At 41.3% G+C, this 23,539-nt stretch overlaps 2 protein-coding genes across 5 annotated transcripts in view; one reads left to right on the plus strand and one right to left on the minus strand.

The window, feature by feature from the left end:
- EZR (ezrin) overlaps positions 1–16,533 on the plus strand; it is a 56,158-nt gene extending 39,625 nt beyond the window's left edge. For both annotated transcript variants that reach the window (XM_054021470.1, XM_054021471.1), the window contains exons 6-14: positions 271–354; positions 1,121–1,267; positions 4,896–4,992; positions 9,748–9,911; positions 11,260–11,390; positions 12,214–12,374; positions 12,721–12,813; positions 14,169–14,420; positions 15,089–16,533. In XM_054021470.1, the coding sequence (XP_053877445.1) occupies positions 271–354; positions 1,121–1,267; positions 4,896–4,992; positions 9,748–9,911; positions 11,260–11,390; positions 12,214–12,374; positions 12,721–12,813; positions 14,169–14,420; positions 15,089–15,253 (1,294 nt within the window). In that variant the 3' untranslated portion in view covers positions 15,254–16,533. The remainder of the gene's footprint in view (positions 1–270; positions 355–1,120; positions 1,268–4,895; positions 4,993–9,747; positions 9,912–11,259; positions 11,391–12,213; positions 12,375–12,720; positions 12,814–14,168; positions 14,421–15,088) is intronic.
- Positions 16,534–18,109: 1,576 nt separating this feature from the next.
- SYTL3 (synaptotagmin like 3) overlaps positions 18,110–23,539 on the minus strand; it is a 75,041-nt gene continuing 69,611 nt past the window's right edge. For all 3 annotated transcript variants that reach the window (XM_054021467.1, XM_054021468.1, XM_054021469.1), the window contains 2 exons: positions 22,024–22,229; positions 18,110–18,474 (listed from right to left, as the gene is read on the minus strand). In XM_054021467.1, the coding sequence (XP_053877442.1) occupies positions 18,353–18,474; positions 22,024–22,229 (328 nt within the window). In that variant the 3' untranslated portion in view covers positions 18,110–18,352. The remainder of the gene's footprint in view (positions 18,475–22,023; positions 22,230–23,539) is intronic.

Genomic DNA, 23,539 nt, shown 5'->3' on the forward strand with positions numbered 1-23,539 from the left:
AAGGCATTTGTTCCTGGCTGAAGGGGTGAGGTGCGGGGGCATTTAGGCTTTTTGTGAGGTTCATTTCAGCAACACACGTGCACTTCCTGTAGAGGGATACCAGTTTTGTTCAGAAATGCTACAGCAGTAATCTTAAAACAGCTTTATCTGCAGATCACAAGAGTGGGGGAAAAGTGTGACATAAATATAAATGCATAGCAAAGTTAAATATTGCAACTATATGCAGCAGAACAAGTAACCTAATACTTCTAACTTCCTTCCATGTATCAGAGTAATGGACCAGCACAAACTTTCCAGAGAACAGTGGGAAGAACGGATTCAGGTCTGGCATGCTGAACATGGTGGAATGCTCAAGTGAGTACCTCTATTGGGCTGTATCTAGGTCATCTTGATTTGTTCTGTTAATCTCCTTAAGCATGCAGTTTTATTACGTATTTTTAAAGTGGAATCTCAAAGTAATTGGACCTGGAAATAGCTAACACTTATTTTGCAATCCAGCATGGAATAACGTGAAAATTCAGTAGAATTGGAAACCAGTTTTGTAAAGTGTACTGCAGCCAAGCTCAATGCATTTCTAATCTGATTAACAAACCTGTAGGTCGGCCTTGACTACTCTGATGTTCATAAAAGTTAAGATGACATGAATGCTGGCACACATGGAGAAGACCTCAGTGAATGAATACAACCTTCTGAAACATTCATGTCGAAGGCTTATTGAAAGTGCCTTTAAAACAAAATACAGTTAGGCTTGTAGAATGGAAAGTCAGGTGTTACATTCTTCCATTGTCCACATGTTTGTTGGTTGTCCCCTACCCCACACCATGACAGATGAATGCTACTGACTGAGAAGTCATGATTTAGGGTTTAACTAAACAAGAATGTATTATTCTGTTCAATAATAAACTAAAACACATTCAGGACTTCTCCTGAGCCCAAGCATCAGAACTGGAATTAAGAGCAAACTATCTGTCCCAGAAGCAACTCCTCTTGTTATCCCACTTGCACAGATGTTGCTTCCACTAGCTTTGGCTTGTAATTTCAAAGCAGTTGGTTATCTTATGTATATATTTATACCGTTTTTTTGTTGGTTTGTTTTTCTTCTTCTTCCCACCTCAACCAGAGAGAATGCAATGCTGGAATATCTAAAGATTGCCCAAGACTTGGAGATGTATGGAATCAACTACTTTGAAATCAAGAATAAGAAAGGAACAGACTTGTGGCTGGGAGTAGATGCACTGGGCCTGAATATTTATGAGAAGGATGATAAGTAAGTGTGTGTGTGTGGTGTGTGCCTGATCCCTCCAAAGGACAACGGGCTGGTGCTGGAGCCCAAAGAACTTTAAATTAGTAAAATTAGTGCTTGCTTGGTGAATGTCACCTAAGTTTGGATAGCCACGGGGTAAAGTTTGTGTTGGGAGGCAGGACAAGGCTTGTATTTCACGTGAATCCTGATTTGCCTCTTCTTTCCCTCACAATGTGACTGCTTTCCTCTTAGGCTATGCACCAGCATGTAGGAAACTTGAAATTATGTTTATAACAGCTCTGTAAATGTAGTGCATGAAATCATGGTACTAAACTGCCAGCACTGTTAACTTCCATTTCCGTAAACAGCTGTAAAATCAGGCCCTAAAGAATTATTTTAGGGAAATATCAACATTGTCCAAAGTTAGGGGATCAGACACCACAGTAGTGGTTGCAGCGTAAGAATCTAGAGACCAGATTCTCATTATGCACTCCCAGGAACTGCCTTTTTCAGGGATGAGTGTTAAACACAGTTGCCAATAACATAAGAGCTAATTAGAGTGCATTCTTTTAGTGTGTCCGTAGATGCGACCAATCCTTTCGGTAGTTGTGGGCTCACTAATAATGGAGTATGAGAGGGGGGAAAAGAAGGCTGAGAAGTAGACTGAAGATTAAAGAAGAATAAAGTTTAAAAGGAAATGAGTCCTGTTTGTGTGTATCTCACTTTGCTGGACTCTAAAAAATGAAGCACAGGCCCAAAGTGCAGCAAGGTGAAATACGAGGAAGTTTGAAATGAAGGATTCTGTGTCAAGGACTTAGGCTCCTAGTCTTGGCTTCATTTCTCTGAATTTCTAATGTAAATTATAAGCCCTAATAATAGTAGGGTAGCAACAGGACCATAGGGGGTGGACAGTAAATCTGGGTCTAAAATGACAGTTGAGATGTAGCATTAATGGGAACTGTTTGGGATTCCTGGTAGGACTGCAGAGGAAAAGAACGCATTTCTCTTTGCTGTGTTAATGTGTGCCGTCACCCAGAAAACAAGGCGTGTCACATGAGATATTACATGAGTGAAACTACCTTTCTTTATTTCTTGAATTACTGGTTTCACTGTGTAACCATGGTCACACAAACAGGTTTTTCGAGCTGCATAACCAGGCAATATGTAGTCATGACCTCTGAAAGAGAATTATGTAGAAAAACTTACAAAACAAAACAAAAAGTTAGGCCAAATGATTTGTTTTCTTCAACTTTTTTGGTACTATGCAATTGGATCTTTTGAGCACATAATGTCAAGACTAGGAAAAACCGTGGTGTAAGGAAATCAGGACTGGATGCACTGGCAGAGCTTTGGGATTGGGATGGGGGAGGTTGGGGAAAATTTTGCAAATTTTACTCTTACTGTTGAGTAAGACATTACTGCTTATTAAATACAGGAGTCTGTGCTATATGGCGGTACCTATATTTAAGGGTGAATACCAGTCCCCCAAAACTTGATTTCTACTACAGTATTTAAAATGTGGGGTGGGGGAGAGAGAAGACTACCATTATACAGTACTACATCTGGAATTTATTCCACAAGGTATCAGTGCCACCTCAAGTGCACTGTATTACTACATGCTAGTGTTAGATTTCTCATTTAATTTAATATTTTGGAGACTGGAGCAGTTATTGCCAAATCAAAACTTAGGCAAGCAAATTACTGTGTGTGTATTCAGAAAGGTTAAGAAATGCTACATTTTAATAGGTGTTCATTTTACTTTTGCACTGGTTTAAAGGCTGGTGCTGGGAAGTAGGCTTGGGCCCAGTGTTTCTACAATCCTGTGTTTAAATGGTAGGTAGCTTCCACCATTTGATACAAGGCTTGGACGAATTTGCCTTAAGTTGCCAGCTCTTGTTTCTCTGGGCCTCTTTTCCTTTCCTTCCCTTCCTCATGTATAGTGCTTATAATCTTGAAGAAACTCCAGTTATTAGAAGTAGTAACCTGGAGTTGTTAAACATTAAATATGTCTAATACACTAAAGAGTTTTTTTTCGGTACTTTGATATCTCCATTCAGTCATTGAAACTGTTTGTCATCTTAATGATGGATTACCGCATGCACAGCCCCCTCCCCCCACCACGCAGTGTGCTATAGAACTTGTAAGAATCTGCCGTCCTTTGAGCAAGCACTGGAATTCTGCAAGCTTAATTGCTTCACTTCCACTTTGCTTCATTAAATTGTCAAGATGGAATCTGCTTATTCTCTATTTTAATTAGAACAGAGCAATTAAACTTGTGCTGGTCACTTCATCTAGCTAAAGCGAATTTTACACTGGCCCTTTCTTGTAAAGGGACACTGAGCAGATTTTGGCTCAAAATTTAGACTGCAAAAATAACTTTTTCAAATACTAATGAAAACTGGTTTTTAAAAACAACTGCACGTACCCCAACAGTGTCTGAACACGGATGTTGCAGTATTGGGCAGACATATGAGAACCTAAAAATGAAATGGACTAGAAACCAATTAGATTTAGTAATTTCTCTTTTGATTTAGCTTATTTTTCCAAGCTCAGAAATTCAAAAAGTAGTTGGCACAAATAGTGAAAAGTTAAGATATGGACTTTTTTGTTTTAATAATCTGAAGTCTTTGTATTGCTGGGAGGAATTCTTGTTTGTTTAAAATTGACTTTTAGCCTACCAGTTTGTGCTTTAACTGCAGGTCTGTTTTCCAGTGGCAAAGAACTGCATAGGACTGTTAGCATATGAGAGAGCCCATGGTTTAAAGTTCTGCTGTACGACTTTTGGGCAAAGTCCTTTGTGCAGGTCTCAGGCAAGAACAAAACAGAGACTTTTGTCTCCCGTCTCTCCAATAATCTGGGGGAGGGAAAGAAATATAAGAGGTGTCTGCTTCCCTTAACTGTCTCTAATAAGCATGCTATGGATTTAGGCCCCAATTCAGAAAATCTTCTTTAAGCATATGATCATGGGACTTAGCCACTTGCTTAAGTGCTGACCTGAATAGGGATACTTTACAGAACATGGGCCTTAAAAGATTAAAAATATGTTCCATTGTATATTTTATTAGTCAAAAAATAGATGTAAACTTCTGAGGCTGTATCATGCCAGACAGTGTTTAATAGTTTTGAAAGGGCTCTATATACTTCAGTGCAAGGGGGAAAAAAGTATTACACTTTTTTTTTTTTTAAAGCCAAGATTTTCAAAACCTGGTGCCTAAATTAAGGCTCCTAAATCCATAGTTAGATACCTAAATAAAGGAGCCTGGCAGTCAAACGTGCTGAGAACGCAACAGATCTTGCAGTAGTCAAATGGAGCTGTGGGGCCTGAGCACTTCTGAAATTCAAGCGCACACACTCTTGCGTTAATGACCACGTCACTAGGCTGGTTACTTTGAATTAGGAAAGGGAGAGCCGCTGAGTTTGATAAGGGATGTTGAGGGACATATCTTCCCATGAGCAGGAGCAAACGTTTTTCTCGTGTTTTATTTAGTATTTCAAGTTGTCTAGTCTGGTTTAGAGTATGTGGCTCAGGGCCCCCCTGCAGAGGAGTGATGTAATGGCACATTGTTTCAAATTCTGGAAAGAAGATCAATTAATCACATCTTGTCATTTGGTTTGTGTCTTGGCTTCTTTTAAAACCTGTCTTTGTTTTCAGATTGACCCCAAAGATTGGCTTCCCCTGGAGTGAAATCCGAAACATCTCTTTCAATGACAAAAAGTTTGTTATAAAACCTATTGACAAGAAAGCACCTGTAAGTACATCTAGAATGAACTCTTGCATATCCTGTTTAGATTGTTAAATACTTTTCATCTCCATGCCATAAAATACAGGTCTTGTACTCCTTCATAAAACCTTGTTCATTGCATCAGAAACAGTATATACTACCACAGAGTATTCATCAAATATTTCTGCCCATAACTAAGGCTGCAATTCTGTCACGGAGGTTGCGGAAGTCACAGATTCCGTGGCTTTCCACGACCTCTGTGACTTCCGCAGCAGCCGGTGCGGCTGATCCCCCGGGGCCAGCTGCTGCTCGGGCGGCCCTAAGCTGCACTGGCCCTGGGGAGCACCCAGGCAGCAGCTGACTGTAACTGTTCATCTTAGAAAAGAGATGACTAAGGGGGAATATGATAACGGTCTATAAAATCACAAATGGTGTGGAGCAGGTGAATAGGGAAGTATTAGTTACCCCTTCATGAAACACAAGGACCAGGGGTCACCCAATTAAATTAATAGGCCACTGGTTTAAAACTGACATAAGGAAGTACTTTTTCACACAATGTGCAGTCAACCTGTGGAACTTGTTGCCAGGAGATGTTGTGAAGTCTAAAAGTATAACTGGGTTCAAAAAAGAATTGGATAAGTTCATGGAGGATAGGTCCATCAATGGCTATTAGCCAAGATGGTCAGGGATACAACCCCATACTCTGGGTGTCCCTAAACAACAGTTTAGACTGCCAGAAGCTGGGGCTGGATGATGGGATGGATCACTCTAACTGCCCTGTTCTGTTCATTCCCTCTGAAGCACCTGGCACTGGCTGCTGTCGGAAGACCGGATACTGGGCTAGATGGATCATTGGTCTGACCCAGTATAGCCTTTCTTATGTTATGTTCTAAGGGGGTTGGAGTGCAAAACAACACTTCAGAATTATAGAAATCTTCTTTGTCTTGCTATACTCCACATACCACCATCCAAATCACTCACCACTGCCCCACCAAAAAAATATTCTCTACAATTCTATCTCGCACTGATATCTGAGGTACTTTTCAAAGGTGATGTCTGAGTTACCTCTTCATAGACAAATAACTTTTGAGTTGTTTTAAAAAAAAATTCTCCCGGGGCTTCTCTCTCACTTCTCAGAACACCTGGAGTTGCTGGATAATTGTTTTTCTATTAAAGGCTTCTTGTGATGCCACTCTAAAAGTGAACATGCACAGCATTCTTACTAGGGGTTTCAGGAGCACTCCAAAAGTGCACATCACACACCAGATCATTGCATATTTTGACTTCTGAAACTTCACAATTGTTTGGAGACAGATTAGGGGGCAAATCGCATTGGAATTCTGATTCCAAGAAAGGAGCAGAGTCTCTTAAATGAGCTTCTAGACTTTTTAGCGTATGGAGAAGCAAGGACATGGATACCTGAAAAGAGGCAATTTAAATACAGTATCTGTGTGTTTAAAATACACCATGAGCATGTTTTCCCAGGTAACTGTAGTGAATTTACCAATATCACTATTAATTATCAAACCATGAAGAGTGGAATAACAGGAATAGGTGAGGCTTGTTCTGACAGTCCTGTCAGCTGTTGGAGCAGGAGAAAGACTTTAAGAAAGGGCATGCTCTTGCAGTAGCTCATCTATTAACAAGGCGTGGGGAAAACGCAGCTTTTAGAAACAGTCAGTTTGGTTTTGGTAGGGCTTTTTGAGAAAATTGTGGCTATGGAGTTAAAAGCAACTGACTCAACAAACTGTTTAAATAACGAACAGCAGAATATTGAAAAACTGTCTGTGTGAAATCCATCCTTTTTCTTAGAAACAAATCTGTTTTATAATGTAATTCATGGCAACCACCAAAACACTGCCGCACAGTAAAGGTTCACCTTCCTGTACATGCTGGACTTCTCGGTAGGAAAGCCCCTTTGTGATCTCACTCATACTTCATGCTGAGTACAAAATGTTAATCTCCTGTTTGTGATTCAAGGACACAGCTTTCCACTCACTCTCCAGCTGCAAATCTGAATGCATTTAAAATGGAAACTTGCAGGAGACTAATACAGTGAAGCTGTTACTATTGAGAACACCTATTATGTCTGTTCCATTCGGTTTGGAGAGCCTTGTATGCTCTAGATGCTGCTTGTATTCAAACTTTGCTACAAAAAAGAGAAGCAGAGGTCTTGTTTTCTCTGGACACAAGTTTTGAGTTTCCAAAGGCAAACTTTAAAAACAAACCAACAAAAATAACAGCCCAGCCCTGGGTACCTACTAGTAGAATCCCCAAAGTAAAAATAGGATTGCCATTTTTTCTCTTTATATTGACGAGGCTTTAAGTTTACTAGGAGCAGAGTCTGACTCCTGAGGCACCTAGTGCTGTGGAGATTCTTTTTGAGTCTATGTGCCACTGATACTGAATAGAGATGGAAGATTTTGCTGCGGGTATCAAAATACCAAGTGAGAATGCACATCTTCATCTCAAACCAGGGTAGGGTGGGCCTGAGTTCTTCTGTGCCTCTGATTATAATGTTCACTGCAAAACTCCTGTGTTCTTACATTAATTCTTTTTCCCTTAGTTACGAGGCTATAGACGACAAATGTGGGCTACCATCCGTGACTTTAGTATTTACCTTCTTGGAGTTAGACATTGCTTAGAGATGGAGGCCATACCTGCATACAATACACATAGCTGTTTGGCTTTTTTTGAACGTTTGCCATAAGTGGAAGCATAATGAATAATTTACACCTGTAGACCGTATCAGGCATGCCAAAGACATTGTGATCTGAATAGTTAAAAAAAACCAACAGACCACCTTGGTTGACTTCAAAGTCTGCATCCTTCAGAGTTGGTATGTGAATAGAATCATAATGGAGGGCTTGTGCTGAAGAGAACTTATCCTTGCTGGCAGGTTCTCGCTGAATTTGGAGTTAGGAGCATTTTTTATTATTTCTGGAGTCACTTCCAGTGTTAGTCATAGGTCCAAAATACCTTCTGAACTCCAGGTGTAATTGAAATGTTTGGAGTGGCAGTCATTGATGTCTGAGACCCATTCTCTGTAAATGCACAGCTCTGATTCTTCTTGTGAAAATTCCATCTCATATGAACTATGAGGCACTCCACAGGAGGGCATTTCTAAGGGATTAGTGCATTTCCCAGGCGACTTGTCATTTTATCTGTTGGTCTGTCTTATCACCCTATGCAAAGCATGCTGTAATAGCAGAAATGCAATGCTTTCTTTATTGAATAATCAGTGTTTCTTGAGTTCAAAGCCTTACTGGATCTATAATTGTTCATATACTTAAAACTATCTGGCCCAGTAACAGATGAAGAATTCTATGGTTTTGGGCATAGCCTTACTGAAGAATTTACTTTTACCTGTTTACCTTACCTACAGGAAGAATGAGTTTTGTTCTAATAAATGGATTGTTGTTTGATGCAACTTGGTTGATTGGATTTTGTTCCATCCTTGTTAACTTGGAAACCTTTCCCTGTTCTTTAATTCTGTTGGTTATCAGTGCTGCATGTAACCCAATACCCAAAGCATTACTCATGTGGTGTTGGCAGCTGGGGAGGGTGATAGAGTAGCTCACTTATACTCAACTAATGCTTAGAGCTCTGATCACAGTACAAATCTTCTTAAAAATGCCACCAAGAGGCAAAGACAACAATGCAGATGTCATGAATGCAGAAATCTTGCTCCTATAAAAACTCCCAAAGTTTCTTTTGGCTAAGTAGCAAAAGGAATGAGGAGTCTCCCATCTTCATTCTAGAGGAGGGAATTAAGGTGTTTCTCCTCTCCTTTTTCCAACCCATCATCTAGGAGGAAGGGCTGCATGAATGCTTGATGGTGGCAGTCCCTCAGTAGCCACTTCAGAAGTGGCTATGGACAGTCATTTGTCAAAGTGGTGGTTCCATTAGTGTGTAGCTACACTTATCCATGTTCTATATTTTGCACCTATGTAGAGATACCATTGCTGGGACTCCCAGCAAATATTGATACAACTATTGTGGCTGGATTCTCCAGTACAGGAGACTGTGACATAGCTTGCATAGCTACAAACATTACTAAGATAAAGATGCTACATATCTTACTTCAGAGTATAACCTAATCGCCTTCAAGGGGCGGGAGGGAATCTGTCTTCTCACCCTTCTAACTGTCCCTTCCTCCTGAACCATCCCAACCCTCTGAAAAGTATCTCATGGTACAATTGACTGAGTGTGGTGACAATTCTTCATCTTTGTCTGAAGAAAGAGATAGTAGCAGGTTCTAAGACACTGAATTAGAGGGATCAGTGATATGACCTAAGACTGTAAATCCTTGTGGTATTTTTTAATATTAATCGTATACTATTACGTTTCAGGCCTCCCTAAGACTTATTTCCATTCATAAGATCTTCTTGCCCACTTTGTATACAAATGAATAACACAGTAATCACACACTGTCCTATCTTGTGTAATAAATAGAGGTGGGTGGGTTACATGGCTGCTTAGATATCCTCCCAAAAAATCTGATTGACTTTCCAAGTGTTTCAAACCTTAGGAAGCTCCTTCTGTACTACCGTCACTCTTGAATCGAGGTATTTATGGGAGTGTTGTTACAGTCACTGGGAATACGTAATTGAAAATGCAGCTACTATTAATATATAAATGCCTGTGCATGTCTTTGGATTGCAATAGAACAGTGGCCATGTGATTGGTCTGCCTACAATAAGTTAGAAGTGCTTTATCTCCTTCCATAGGAAACCATTTGCCTCAGGGACTGAATTCCATTGTTCTGCCTCTCTTCCCTAGGACTTTGTGTTTTATGCACCTCGTCTAAGAATTAACAAGAGGATCCTGCAGCTGTGCATGGGTAACCATGAGCTGTACATGCGCCGCAGGAAGCCTGACACCATTGAGGTCCAACAGATGAAAGCCCAGGCCCGTGAGGAGAAACACCAGAAACAGTTGGAAAGGTGAGCTGAACTGGACAGAGGAGGGTGAGAGCTCAGGGGGAATGTGGGTGACCTGAACGGAAGCAAATTGACAGGATTAAGCATTTTAGTTGAGAGACAGCTGAACTGTAGCCAATAGGGTGGGGTTGCACCAAAGCAGGAGGTGAACCATTCAGATGCTGAGGGCTACTGCCCTCATCCCACTTTAGCCAGAGGGGAGTATCTGGCCATGGATTCTAACTTATAACAGAGGGGGTATTGACTAAAGGGAGAAGAAACAATTCAAAAGAACGTAGGACTTGCCAGACTGGCTCAGACATGAAGTCCGCATGCCAGTATCCTATCTGACAGCGGTCAGTACCAGATGCTTGTGAAGAAAGTACAAGAAACTACGTAATGGGCAGTTAGAGAATAACCTACCCATAGACAAATTTCCTCCTACCCCATTTGTTGGCTTCTGCTATGGAGCATGAGTATTTATATCCATTAAAGTCTTTGTCTATCTAATGTAACTGTAGGTATTCTTCTTATCCACATGGATTTCTAATCCCTTCCTTGAATTCTGCTTAAATTTTGGCCTCAGTGAACACTAGAGGCAAGTAGGTCTGGCGGTTGATTGTCTTGTAGGAAAAGTGTTCCCTTCTGTCAGTTTTTAAATTTGTTGTCTTTTATCTCCTATTATGAGAGAATATATAGGAACATGTGATTTGCCTATGCCTGTTACTTCTAGCAGGTCTTTTGTTTAACTCTGCTCTACACTAAATGGTACCAATCTTCTCAATGGTTCTCCGTCTGGAAGTATTTACATGCCTCTGATCATTTTTAGAGAGACGAGGTGGGAGAGATCTGTTATTGGACCATCTTCTGTTGGTGAAACAAGCCTTCAAACTTACCCAGAGCTCTTCTTCAGGTCCTCGAAAGCTTGTCTCTCTCACCCACCTTGTGTCTCTAATATCCTGAGACTGACACAGGGTCTACATTGCATCTGATTGTTTTTGTCAGCTGTCTGTGAATCCTTCTTTATGCAGTGGGATATCCAACACTCAACACAGTACTCCTGGGTAGGATGTAGCATTGACTTGGAAAAGAAAGATGGAAAGTATATAACTTATCCCATTCCTTAGTAGTAGTGATAGTATTACCTGGTTATGGGCCAGGACCCATTGTGCTAGGTGCTGTACAAACACAGAACAAAAGACAGTTCCCACCACCAAGGACCCCCTAACATAGTTTTTGACTGCCATTCACCAGAGGTTTTCACTGAGCTTCCTACAGAGATGCCTAGGCCTCCTGCAGCATGCATGCAGTTCAATGGAGCAAGCAAACTCCTACATTCCTAAGTTCTAAACTTGTTATTTCTCTCTAACAGGCAACAGTTAGAAAGTGAAAAGAAGAAGAGAGAGACCATTGAAAAAGAGAAGGAGCAGATGTTGAGGGAGAAAGAGGAGCTGATGTTGAGACTGCAAGAGTACGAAATAAAGACCAAGAAGGCTGAGAAAGGTAAAGGGCTTGCACTGGTCAGCAGGCAGGGTACAGGTGATCCCACACATTGGGCTTTACCCTTCTACTTGACAGCTGCCCTTATCTTCAAAGTGTCATAAGATGGAAGAATTTATCTGCTGCACAAAACGGGCTTCTACCAGTGCGTCTGTGCGCCTGTGTAAATACAGGGACAGTGAAATCTTTCCTTTTCAGTATAGTGATCACCAGCTATTGTATAGAGAAAGTAGATGTCATGAGACCTTTATTTTTTGGTCTGGAAACTAAGGTTTAAAACTGAATGTTCGCTTTCCCATAGGAGGAAAGTGTAATATGGCCATTTCCATCAGTGACTGACTCAAACATTTCTCACTCAAATAGCTTTTAATGGTCCCTCCCATAACTCCCCTGCCAGGATACCTGATGCTTTGTTAACAAGACATCAGTGAAATTGGAGTCTGTGTCCTCCCTACCTCCAATGTGTAGAGAAATATGGAGGACCAGAAGCAGCAACATCCAGTCCTACTCCATAAACTGGTATTCTAAGAGTTTGGAATTGCCATGTTTTCCTCAATATGGAGTAAAACCCACAATTAGACTCTCATTGCCTACATTCTGTAAAGGGAATATTACCTAGAACATAAGCTATGGATGTCTTGCGTACGATGTGTCAGGTAACTGCATTTAGACTTGTTCATAAACCAAGTTGGAGTTTGTGGATAGAAGACTGGAGTGAAGTATTTCTTAGTCTTGTTCCCATGAGGATTTGCACCAGTGTGCAAAACCCCTTTTGTGAAGAGGTTAGTTAAACTCAGTGACTTATTGCTTTCCTCTTCCTTTACAGAGCTCTCAGATCAGATCCAAAAAGCCATGCAGCTTGAGGAGGAGAGGAGGCGAGCAGAGAAGGAAGCTGAACGTCTGGAGGCCGAGCGCTTGGCTGCTCTCCAAGCCAAGGAAGAGCTGGAGAAGCAAACTGTTGACCAGATGAAGAGCCAGGAACAGCTGGTAGGAACAATAGGCTTTTTGAGTCTTAGTGTATAAAGCTTTGAATCGTATATTTCAGTTAACGTGGGCTTGTTACTGCATATTTTTAAATGAAGTTCTGCATACAAGGAAATGAACCATTAGGCCAGAGGACACACTGCAGTAGCATAATCATGGACTCAATTTTGACTGGGAAACTTTTCAAATGATATACCAAATAAGTGCAAATTGCCCATAACTTAATGGAGTCTTTATCACAGTGGAGGAATCTATTCACAAAATCATGTAACATTTGGGTCATGTTTCTCATTCACAAAAGCATTATTGAAAGAGCTGCAAATATAATTCTAGTCTTGCTATTCAATAGGCTACAGAACTTGCAGAATATACAGCCAAGATTGCTCTTCTGGAAGAGGCAAGGAAGCGTAAAGAGAATGAGGTTGAAGAATGGCAACACAGGGTGAGTTTCTCTGCTTTCCTAAATTGATCCAGAGCTTTGGTACATTTTACTAATTCAAGTTTAATCTGCTTAGCCTTGGACAACACCACAAAAGAGAAACTTTAGTAAAGCCTTAATGGAAATGCTGAATTTATGAATGTAGCTATTAACTTCCAACCCAAAGTGCAATGTGTAATCTCCCTCCTCCAATAAATCTGACTCTTCTCAAAACTCTAACCAGTGAGCTATATAACAACTTAGAATGCAATCTTAACTATAGAGTCATGATCGTAATATATTTGGGCATCTTGGGATACACACGTTCATGTATGAAAATGTTGAATGAAGGAGAGAGTAACGGACAAAGTGTAACAGCACTAATGTAGTGGTCCCAATAACTTTGTGCTATTGGAAAGTGCCTTCTTTTGTCTTGCCATGGGGGACTGAAGTATTCATAATGGAATGCAGCAGAAGTGAGAGCAAATCTGGAAGATCCTTAAGTGTGTAGTTATATTTATGTGCCCACATAAGTTCAACACTATATCTGGAAAACATTTTCTCACTCTTTAGTTTTCTATTTTGTCTTTGCTATTTTGCACTTCTAGGAAAACAACCCTGCAGCATTTTGTTCACGAATAATTATTATGTAGAGGAAAATGTGTGTTCTTAGAACTTTTTAAACACTGATTAGAGATCTGAGAGCAATCCAAAAGTTTAGAGCTGGATGGGGATATTCTGGATATTTCAGAACTTCAATGAAAACTGGCCAAACTCTTACCAACAGTTTTCCATTTTTCCCCAGCTACCTTTGAAGTTGAAGCTTGCCAAGTATTACAGCCCCCTTTCTACATTTGCTGGATGCTGAGTTCAGTTTTCCCACAAGACCATAGCTAGCCCTGGGGAGGGAAGAACTGTTTAGCAAGCAAGAAGTCCAATTTCTTGCAATTTACACACCTCTTTAAAGTCCCGCAATTTAGGAATGTCATTTCTCATTGTATGGACTTCCCAGCTATGGCTGACTAACAGCTTCTTTTTATTTGACAAGTAGTATGTTATAAATGTGGATTCCATATTCCCCTACAATACTAGTAGTTTTTCAGGCATTGTTCTATGTTGGAGGAAGACTCTTGCTTAGTGAAATTACACTGGCCTCATCCACAATCCCAATCAAATTTTGTTTTTGTTTTTTTTTAATCTCACCATACAGAAGAGTATATTGAAAGCATTGTCTCCTGGTTAGCAAATATCCAACCACTCTAACATGCCCCTTTCTTTCTGTCCCTTCCCTTTTGGGTGCGACAGTGTGTTAGTTGAGCTGGGTTTAAATAAACTTCACATCTGCTTTTGTGCCCATTTTTTTGTTTCCACTTTTAAAGGCCAAGGAAGCCCAAGATGACCTAGTGAAGACAAAAGAAGAGCTACATTTGGTAATGATTGCCCCACCTCCACCGCCAGCCCCTGTCTATGAGCCAGTGAATTACCATGTCCACGATAACTTGCATGATGAAGGAACAGAATATTCAGGCTACAGTGCAGAGTTCTCAAGTGAAGGCATCTTGGATGATCGCAATGAAGAGGAACGCACTACTGAAGCAGAGAAGAATCAGCGTGTTCAGAGGCAGTTGATGGTAAGAAAACAAAATTATTGGGAGAAAATTTAAATCTAATGTTGCTGAAAATTGAGCCCTGTTTAAATGCACGGCTCTCCCAAAGTGGTTTATGTAAAATATTAAAGGCTCATCTATATGGAAACTTCGTGTGCAGCAAGCAGTGTGTAAATCTGCAGCAAGCTGTGGGGACCCTGCTACTGCACACTAAAAGTTCGTAGTGCACTTTGACCTACTGCTGGGATCTGGACTGTGCACTGCAGAACTGTTTGTACATGGCAGCAGGGTCCACGTGGCCAGTTAGCGTGCTGTAGATTTAAACCCTGGTTTGCCATGCACTAAATCTCCATGTAGACAAGCCCTACAAGAAGTCTTGAACATAAAGGCATCTGTGTCTGTACTTTAACATGATTGATTTTCATGCAATACATACGGGCTTTTCTTATGACTCAGATGTAGGGATGCACTGATGCTTCTGGTTCTTTCAAATAGCTAGTGTTCAGTCAGCACATTGTAATACTCAAATGTCCAGATCTCCAGTTCACCCATTTCCTCAATACTCTTCTGCATCCAAAGATGATGTCAAAAACCTCTAAAACATTTTTAATGCTTGACTCTGGTCAAACTCTTGAGATCCAGGTCTTTCATGTCTGACCCAGATTTGTGACATCCTGTACTCAATGTTGCAGACCCTGACAGATGAGCTGGCCCAGGCCAGGGATGAAAACAAGAGAACCCACAACGACATGATCCACACAGAGAACATGCGACAGGGACGTGACAAGTACAAGACGCTGAGGCAGATCCGACAGGGCAACACCAAGCAGAGAATCGATGAGTTTGAGGCCATGTAAGCGCACTTTACAGCCAAGAAGGCAAGACTATGAGACAGGCCGATCTTCACATACGATCTGCCTTTTCTGAGGGGTCACTGTATAACATCTAAATATATAGATAGATATCAAATGCTCTAAACCTAGCTTATCCTCCAGTTTTTACTATTAAAATGTGGTGACTGCCCATTAAGTCCGTCAGCCAAGCAATTCTGATAACTTTTTGCTCATTCATATCCTAGTGCCAAAAGGCCTATAAGTCACGTCCATTTTTTTCAAGCAGGGTTTATTTTAATACTACGTCTTTCTATCCATAAAGATATTATGCTGTGATAGGTGGTACATCTGGATTCAGCTTTTTAAATAAAAACACAATGCTGTGGGTGAATTTTGTGCCATATATCTTTACATTCTTTACATACAGCATATAACTCGACTAATTCTACATTATGCTTTGTCAGCAAAGACTTGCAGGCCCTTGTTTATAATTTTACAAAATGGTACCAGCAACCATCTGGAAATCTGTTATTTCTACGTACGATAAGTATGAGGGGTCTTTTTTGTTGCTCTATTCAACTGGAGAAATTCCTGCAGTGATCACTCAGACGAAATGCAGTATAGGAACACTCTTTGACACCCTCCTTGCATAGGTAGGCAAATATTCTGTTGGACTCATACACTTGTTGATGTGTTATATACTCCATCTTAATTAATGATCAGCTGTAGTGTAGTATTTATATATAAATAAGTGATAAATATGGATTGTAACACTAGTTTAAAAAGGGGGAAAGTTTTTGCTCTGTATATTTTGTTACCTTTTTCAGATTTAGTATTAAAATAAATTGCATATGTAAAAAATTTTGCCTAAACAATATACTGTCTGTGCTACAGAAGCAGTGTAAAACTGATTACTTGCTATAAAACATTATTTGTAAAATGATTTTTTTACTTCAAATAAAATTGATATGCACAATTCAGTATATACAATCTTACTGCACCTATTTTTTCTAACAAATTTTCTAATTTTTTTAAATATTTGATTTAATATTTCAGACTCCAACTATGAAGGGATTGTTTGTTTATATCCCCCTCTTATTCTGTCCATGAAAAGAGCATTTGTAGACTTCCTGTTACCTCCACCCCCATCTTTGAAAATTTGTTAGAATGTCAGTGTGTTGGTTCTGCTCCTCCATTTACAACTCCAATGCTGCTTTATACTGTTAACGTTAAACCTTTATATCAAGGTGTTGTGGGTTTTTCACAACACATGAATATGAATAAAAGATCTGCAAGATAAAGGATCTGAAGTTGTGTTTTGTGTTGTGTGGGGTGTTTAACCCCAGCAGAGCAGTGCTGTATGTATGCTAAAACTACAGTGCAGCTCTACATTTCTCACTTTGGAAATATGAACTCTTACATTTGCAGCTTCACAGTGAAATGTCCTTGGAGAAAAACACTTTCTTTTAGTGAGGGTGCGGGAAGAGGAAGACAACTGCTTCTTGCAGTAATGTGTGATCGGGGGGCAGGGGTGAAAGGGATGAGACCTTTCAGATAGAGCATTCTCCCCACTTCAGAGAAGATGCATCCACCAGGAAACTGGTACTTCTCTTGATCTTAGACCGCCTCTACACTGGGAAAACTTCACACACCATATTGCTATTCGTTCTAATGTAGGCTTGCTTTCTGCGGCTAACTAACACAGCAGTAAAGATGGCTTCAGCCACAAGAGCCTCACCTGTCTAAGCCTCCCACGGGACTTACAAAATTTGCACCACTTCAAATGAAGACATGTAACCAAAGGCAGACAAGGCTTTGGCCAAAAGGCTGACCTATGAGTTCTCCAGTGTGCTGCCACTCCATTAGGAGTGGGTTGTGAGGGGCACCCCATTTGCTGAGAGCAAGAAAATTGCTGCATCACTAACAGCATGCTCACTCCTCTCCTGCAGCTGCCTTTGTCCAGTCCTAGGGCAGCTTCTCAGCATGCCCCAGAGCTTGGCTCTGTGATAGAAGTGACATTTCTGCAGCCCTCCTGAACTGGCTCTACAGCTTCGAGCACTTCCCAGCCTCTGGGGCTAAGAGCTCTGTAGTTGGGGAGACAAGAAAGTAATTAACAGCAACCCCTGCACCATTTACAAACCTCCACCCCACATTCCCATAGCCTGGAGCAGGTGTTTCCAAACAGTGATCCATGGACCATCAGTATTCCACAGATCGCTTGCTGGTGGTCTGCAGAGAGCTGGCTGCCCGCCAGCTAACTTGCATTAAAAGATAGTGTGCTTTCCTTCTTGTTAGCTACTGCTGTAGTTGCTACAAGGATGGGCAGTTGTTAATGACCCCATCTTTATTAAAACATGGCCACACTATGGGGGAAAAACTAAATCTCTGCTCTAGAGTATTTGGTCTTGAGTCAAACTCCCTTAACATGCATATCACATTGTCCTTTCTGTACTGAGTGCCAAACTCTCTTGCAGTCCCAAGATATCAAAGTGACTAACATCTGGAAGGATACCTTATGCTCTCTCCCTTTAGCAGTCTCCTTCTTGACATCTTTTTGCTTTTCTTTTGGTAACTGTACTGAAAACAACTTGCAAGCCAGAATCCATCAATGCTTCAGGTGTCATGGTTTCCTAAGGGAATGTGAAGAAGTTTCACCTGTACTCAAACAGATGGCCTTTGACCATAGTAACATTTTTGGCAACAAATGTTGAAGCAACTCAGCAACTATTGCTTCTCCTTTTGTAATATTATAACAATGCATCATTTAATCCCAAAACACCACCACCACATTTGAGCTGGCTGCTACTGATAAATGTCTTACCAGAGCTGCTCATGATGAAAAATCACCCACAGGATTTTTTTAATTAAATGCTCCTGGAGTGTAACAGTTTAATATTTTATTAGTTTTGTAATGATTCTAATTACACAGTTCTGCTTTACGTATAGATACAAGTGGCTTACGTGTGGAGAGCTCTTTTCAAAGGATATGTTTCTTTCCAGAAGGCAGACATGACCAGAGAGCATGCCGTGCTGCTTAATCTTGAGTACGATGCTTGGGCAATTCTTTCCTTTCCAACTGCTCACACATGGAAGATATGCTTGTCACAAGGGTGCTATTAGGACTTAAGTGTCCGTATTTGAATGCAGCGTAAGTGTAATATCTATCCAAGTGTTTGGGCTGCTGAGTATTTTCTGCCACTGACGTTTTGCTTGGGGGTCTGAATCCCAGGTGCCAGATGGTTCTTCTACAGGAAAGTTGAAACAAAAGGGTAAGGCTAGATGTACATGAGCATTTCTGCCCTAACATATAATCTCTGTTCTCCATTATTTCTTCTAATGCTTTGTGTCTCATTATGTAACACCATGCTTAGATCCATGAGTATCAAACTATTTAATTCAGTACAATGAATACAGCCTGTATTCTGCAGCAATCTGGATTTAAATTCTGCATTAAGGACCCTGATGTGTCAGCTCCATTTAAACAAAGTATATTGATATAAATATGGGAAATTAAAATCAGCACAGCCATGGTTGGGTTTATTAAACAATTTATCTGATTGTAGCACTCTGCTGTATCACAGAAACTGTTGGTGAGGAAGCGGGTTAGGGCAGGGGCTGTCAACCTTTCCTGACTACTGTACCTCTTTCAAGAATCTGTCTTGCATACCTCAAGTTTCACCTCACTTAAAAACTTGCTTACTTTCTCATTTTTACCATATAACTATAAATCAATTGGAATATAGATATTGTACCTACATTTCAGTGTACACTAGATAAAGAAGTATAAACAAGTAATTGTCTGAAATTTGTTTGTACTGACTTTGCTAGTGCTTTTTATGTAGCCTGTTGTAAAAGTAGGCAAATATCTAGATGACAATGTAGCCTTGGGAAGACCTTTGTGTACCCCTGGTTGAGAACCACTGAGCTAGGGTATTTGAGCTTCTGGTACCCTGGAAGGCAGATTAGGATAAGTACTCTACCTAGGTGCTTCTGCTAAAATAATCAGCAGTGGAAATAATTAAGAATGGATATGTACTGTCACTTATTTTCAGAGTCCCCCACTCAGAGATGGAGCTGTTAAGGTAGGAGAGCAGGCATTGGCTTACATGCAGCTCATATTTTTAACCATGAAGCTTACAGATCAGTTTTAAAGGAAGAGGTGGCTTCTGCAACAAATTCCATGGCTAGAGAATTATATTGCACTGTCCTATTTCTTAACAGAAGAATCACTGGTCTCTTGTCTTAAAATCTACTTCAAAGCATGAGACCCTTTTGGTACAATTGCTCTGAGTAGTGCTCTGAGAGCAGGCCTCCACTACTCTGCATTGGAGTGAACCTACACTCAGTCGCATGCTGGTGCTGTATTTGGTGACAAAATGGAAATACAGCAGCTGTGTGAGATGTACAGAAATGCAGTTGAGCAGATTAACTGTTTTTCAGTTTGCACAGCATGTATGGCAGATGGGCAAACAAGACTTACAGGTGTGGCTACACAGCAGCTGGAGGCGCGCTTTGCGGCATGGGTAGACAGCCATGTGGTAGTTCTGCTCAAGCCAGCACACTACAACTAGCAATGTGGGTGTGGTGGCACATGCCGCAGCTCAGGCTAGTCACCCGAGTCCAAACCTGCCCAACCATTAGGTACGTGCTCACATGACTAGCCCAAGCCTGCTGCATGCACCACCCCAACCCCTCTACAATTTTTAGTACCTTAGCTGGAGCAGAGCAAGTCTTTGTTTACCTAGCTGCCCCATAGACATACCCTAGAGCTCACTGAACAAAGCCAATGAGACTGAGCCTTTGCCAGATGAACTCATCCCCATAGGAAAAGTCTAAGTAGGTGAACTTGAGGCACCTTTGACTGCAGTGGAGCAGAGACATAGCATGGTTATTTAAAGGGCCTAGCTAGGTGGAAAGAGAGACAGCACATATGACAGAGGCTTGCTTATCATTAAGGTGGGCAGGCAAGATGATAAAAGCTAGGTTATCCAATGCTAACACTGCTACTTGGGCCTATACTAACCTTTAGAAAACTGTCCAGTTGCCCCCCAAGGAATTTGCTGCAGCACCTGCACCTGCCCCTTGCCCCGGAAGCAAAGATTTCATTCAATAAAGAGATGTTTGGAGCCTTGGTAGTTAAGAAAAGCTTAAAAATATGAATATAAACTGGTGTAGGGCTGCCTGCCTGAAATGCTGCTTGCTCCCTTGAGCTCAATGGGAAGTTTTCACATTGTGGCAGCAAGTTGAACTCTGAAGCCTACTGATGAGGATTTAAATCTGGCCACTTAATCATTTCTCTGCCAATTATTTTAAGGGAATCTGCCACAAAACCAAACTATAGCCCTTGCCTTCCTGGGTGCCTGACCCTCCAATTTCCCTCACCCAAGCCACCAAAATTTCCAGCTATTCCCCACCCCAGACAACTTTCATACAGCAGCTATATTGCAAAACTCTGCAGCAGCTTGAACAAAAATGGGGACAGAAAAACAAATACCCATATAAACCCTGGGGCTATGTACAGAGGGCATTTATTAATCATGTTCAGATTTAATGCAATAAATCTCTCCATTTTAAAATGTAAATGAAGCAGTTGCAGAATTTCCTAAGTGATGCAACTAGCAGGGGGTCCTTGCTAGGTCACTGGTAACCAAAAGTGAGTGCGGTGTTGTGAAGCTTTGAGTTCTGTTAACTGGGTGGGCTTTGGTTTTAAAGCATTAATTAGCCAAGCTGTAAAATGTTAGGGGTTGACTTGGTCATGTCAAAGGCGGGATGGTTGTGGGAAAGCCTGGCAGGAGCTAAAGCAGTCAGACAGCAACTCCAAGTAGGAGTGGTTCAAAGGAATTCTCAGGCCCATTCTTTGGTAAACAAGCTAGAAAGCATGACTGGAGTAATGTCACCTGATGGACAATGGCTGATGCCAAAGCAGCAATAACAGGCTCCAGTGAGTCAGTTCCAGAATAGGATGATTTGACAAGCAACAACTGGTTGGGCTAGTGGGTGTGGTCAAATGCTGGACAGCAGGTGAGAGTTTGACAATGGGTGCATATGAAATTAGGGGCCCACAAGCTACCTGGGGCAGCCCAGGCACAGGTTAACTACAGAAAGAGAGCTCAAACCGAGCTTTCTGAAATGTTTAAAGAAGAACAGAGTTCTACCCTTGCCTCTTCTAAGATAAATTATGCAGAAGTTACCAGTAAGGCCCCAACTGGGCAAACACTTATGTGCACATGCTTAAGTTTACACCTGTTCTATTGAATGGGACTAACACATGTGAAAAGTTAAAGGCATAAGTGCTTGCAAGATTGGGACCACTCCCCCTTCTTTCTTCAAACTTGTCCTCCACACCTAGCTCTATCATGAATCTGTAAGAAAAGAGCCAATTAAGACTGGACAGAATGAGCAGATGAAGCGAGCTGGCACCTACTTTACTTATTTGTAATTATTTTTAAAATCACACTTGTATATGCAAGTGGCTGCTCCTGCCTTTCATAGGTCTGCGGTCCGTGTTCTTAGGCCCTGATCCCAAATCCTGCCCCTAGTTAGCAGACCTCTGTGCCCACCTGGAGCCCCATTGACTTAAGTGGCACTTTTCACAGGCAAAAAGTGAAGTATGTGCATAAATATTTGCAGGATCAAGGCCTAAGACTATAAGTGCTTCAGGCCAAGGGGTGTTTGTGTTTGCATAGCACCAGTCCTGAGTGGGGCTCCAACTGCTACTGCATTGTAAATTATTATTATTATGTAAAATTGGAGTGTTTCTTTTGTCTTCAATTTTTTAATGATAAAAGACTTACTTGTGCTAAGCCTGGCTCCCCCCAGGAACCGGTCATTTGAGCCAAAAGATGCCTGGTCCCAGAGGGCCAAGTCCAGACAAGATTGCCGTAGCTGAGATGGGGTCACGCCGTCAAAGACAAACAGGTGCTTCCACTGAGGACAGGCTTCTTTCTTCAGGACAGGAGATTTCTGTCTTATCTCACGTTGGTCCGGGAGAGTGAGACAACTTCCAAAAAGGAATAAAATAGATGTTGGGTGAGGTCATTGACCGAAAAGATATTACCTCACCCACCTCATCTCTAGGTGTATCTCACAGTTGGGTGGGGGGGGAAGCATTTAGTCTAATAAGATAGGACACTTCTCATTGGAATGCTTTGACTAGTAAAGTGAGGCATAAGTGTGAAATGGTAGTATATTAACACCACTTTTTCTTTTAAATCATAGGCTTGATCCTCCTCCCATTGAAGCCAGTGGGTCTATTCCCATTAACCTGTATGGGGAGTAAGAATGAGCTCCTTTGGTTCTGCTTGCTGATCCAATTGTTAGGGACCCCTGTAGCAGCCTTTGCTTCCCAACAGCAGCTGCTCCCCTGGCCCATCCAGCTATGCCTGCCTAAGAGCAGCGTTTCTCTCACTCACAACACTAAAGAGACCATTCCACCTCGGGTAAGGTGCTCTTATCAGGTACGAGACATACCCTCACTACAGGTATCCAATATCCTGCCTCCTGCTGTGTACGATGCTTGATTGTAGGAAGGTAAAATGACCCCATAGTGCTAACTCTGCAATGCTGCACATGGGAGAAAAATTCCTTCCTGACCCTTGAAGTGATGGAGCAGGAAATGTGATTAGCTCCACCTGAGCTTGCACAGCGAGAACGTGTTAGGAAGGTAATACAAAATGACAGCAAAACTGAGTGTGCATGGGGTACGTGTTTCTGTGATATGCCGACTGAACATAATAGGGTTTCACATACAAAATTAAGTGACAGCTTTCACTGAATGCACCCTTCTTAGTCACTGTGACAAAGGCAGGATGGGGTGGTCTCCAACAGATGTGTACTTGTCACCTACATCAGTTCCAAACATTCTGACCTAGTCATAGTACTAAAAGAACTCTTCTGAAATGCCTAGAATGAGTAGGATAATAGGTTACCTCTCCCAGTGAGTATAATGCCGTAATTCACTTTGCAACAGCACAGCTCAAAGCATGAATTAAGAAGACAGGAGTGGCTCTCCTCCCTTGTTGTTTATAATCACATTTCCTAAGTGTTTTCCTTTTACTGCTTCAGAACTTGACATTTAAACACTTTTGCAACTGTGAAACCTCAGTTTTCAAAGCAGAGATTAAATCTCAATAACTGGTGGAGTTGCCACAAATCCTAAATCTGTCTGAACAGGGCCTAAGGGTCAGATTGTGGCCCTTTTACTTATGCTGGTGAGTGCTGCAACCTCAGGAGTTACTTGGGTAAATGCTCACCATCACGAGAAAGGACTCCACAATCTGGCTTCATACTCGGATGTAATGAAGATCTACT

Source organism: Malaclemys terrapin, chromosome 3 (genome assembly GCF_027887155.1).
Source record: "Malaclemys terrapin pileata isolate rMalTer1 chromosome 3, rMalTer1.hap1, whole genome shotgun sequence".
Taxonomy (NCBI): Eukaryota; Metazoa; Chordata; order Testudines; family Emydidae; genus Malaclemys; species Malaclemys terrapin.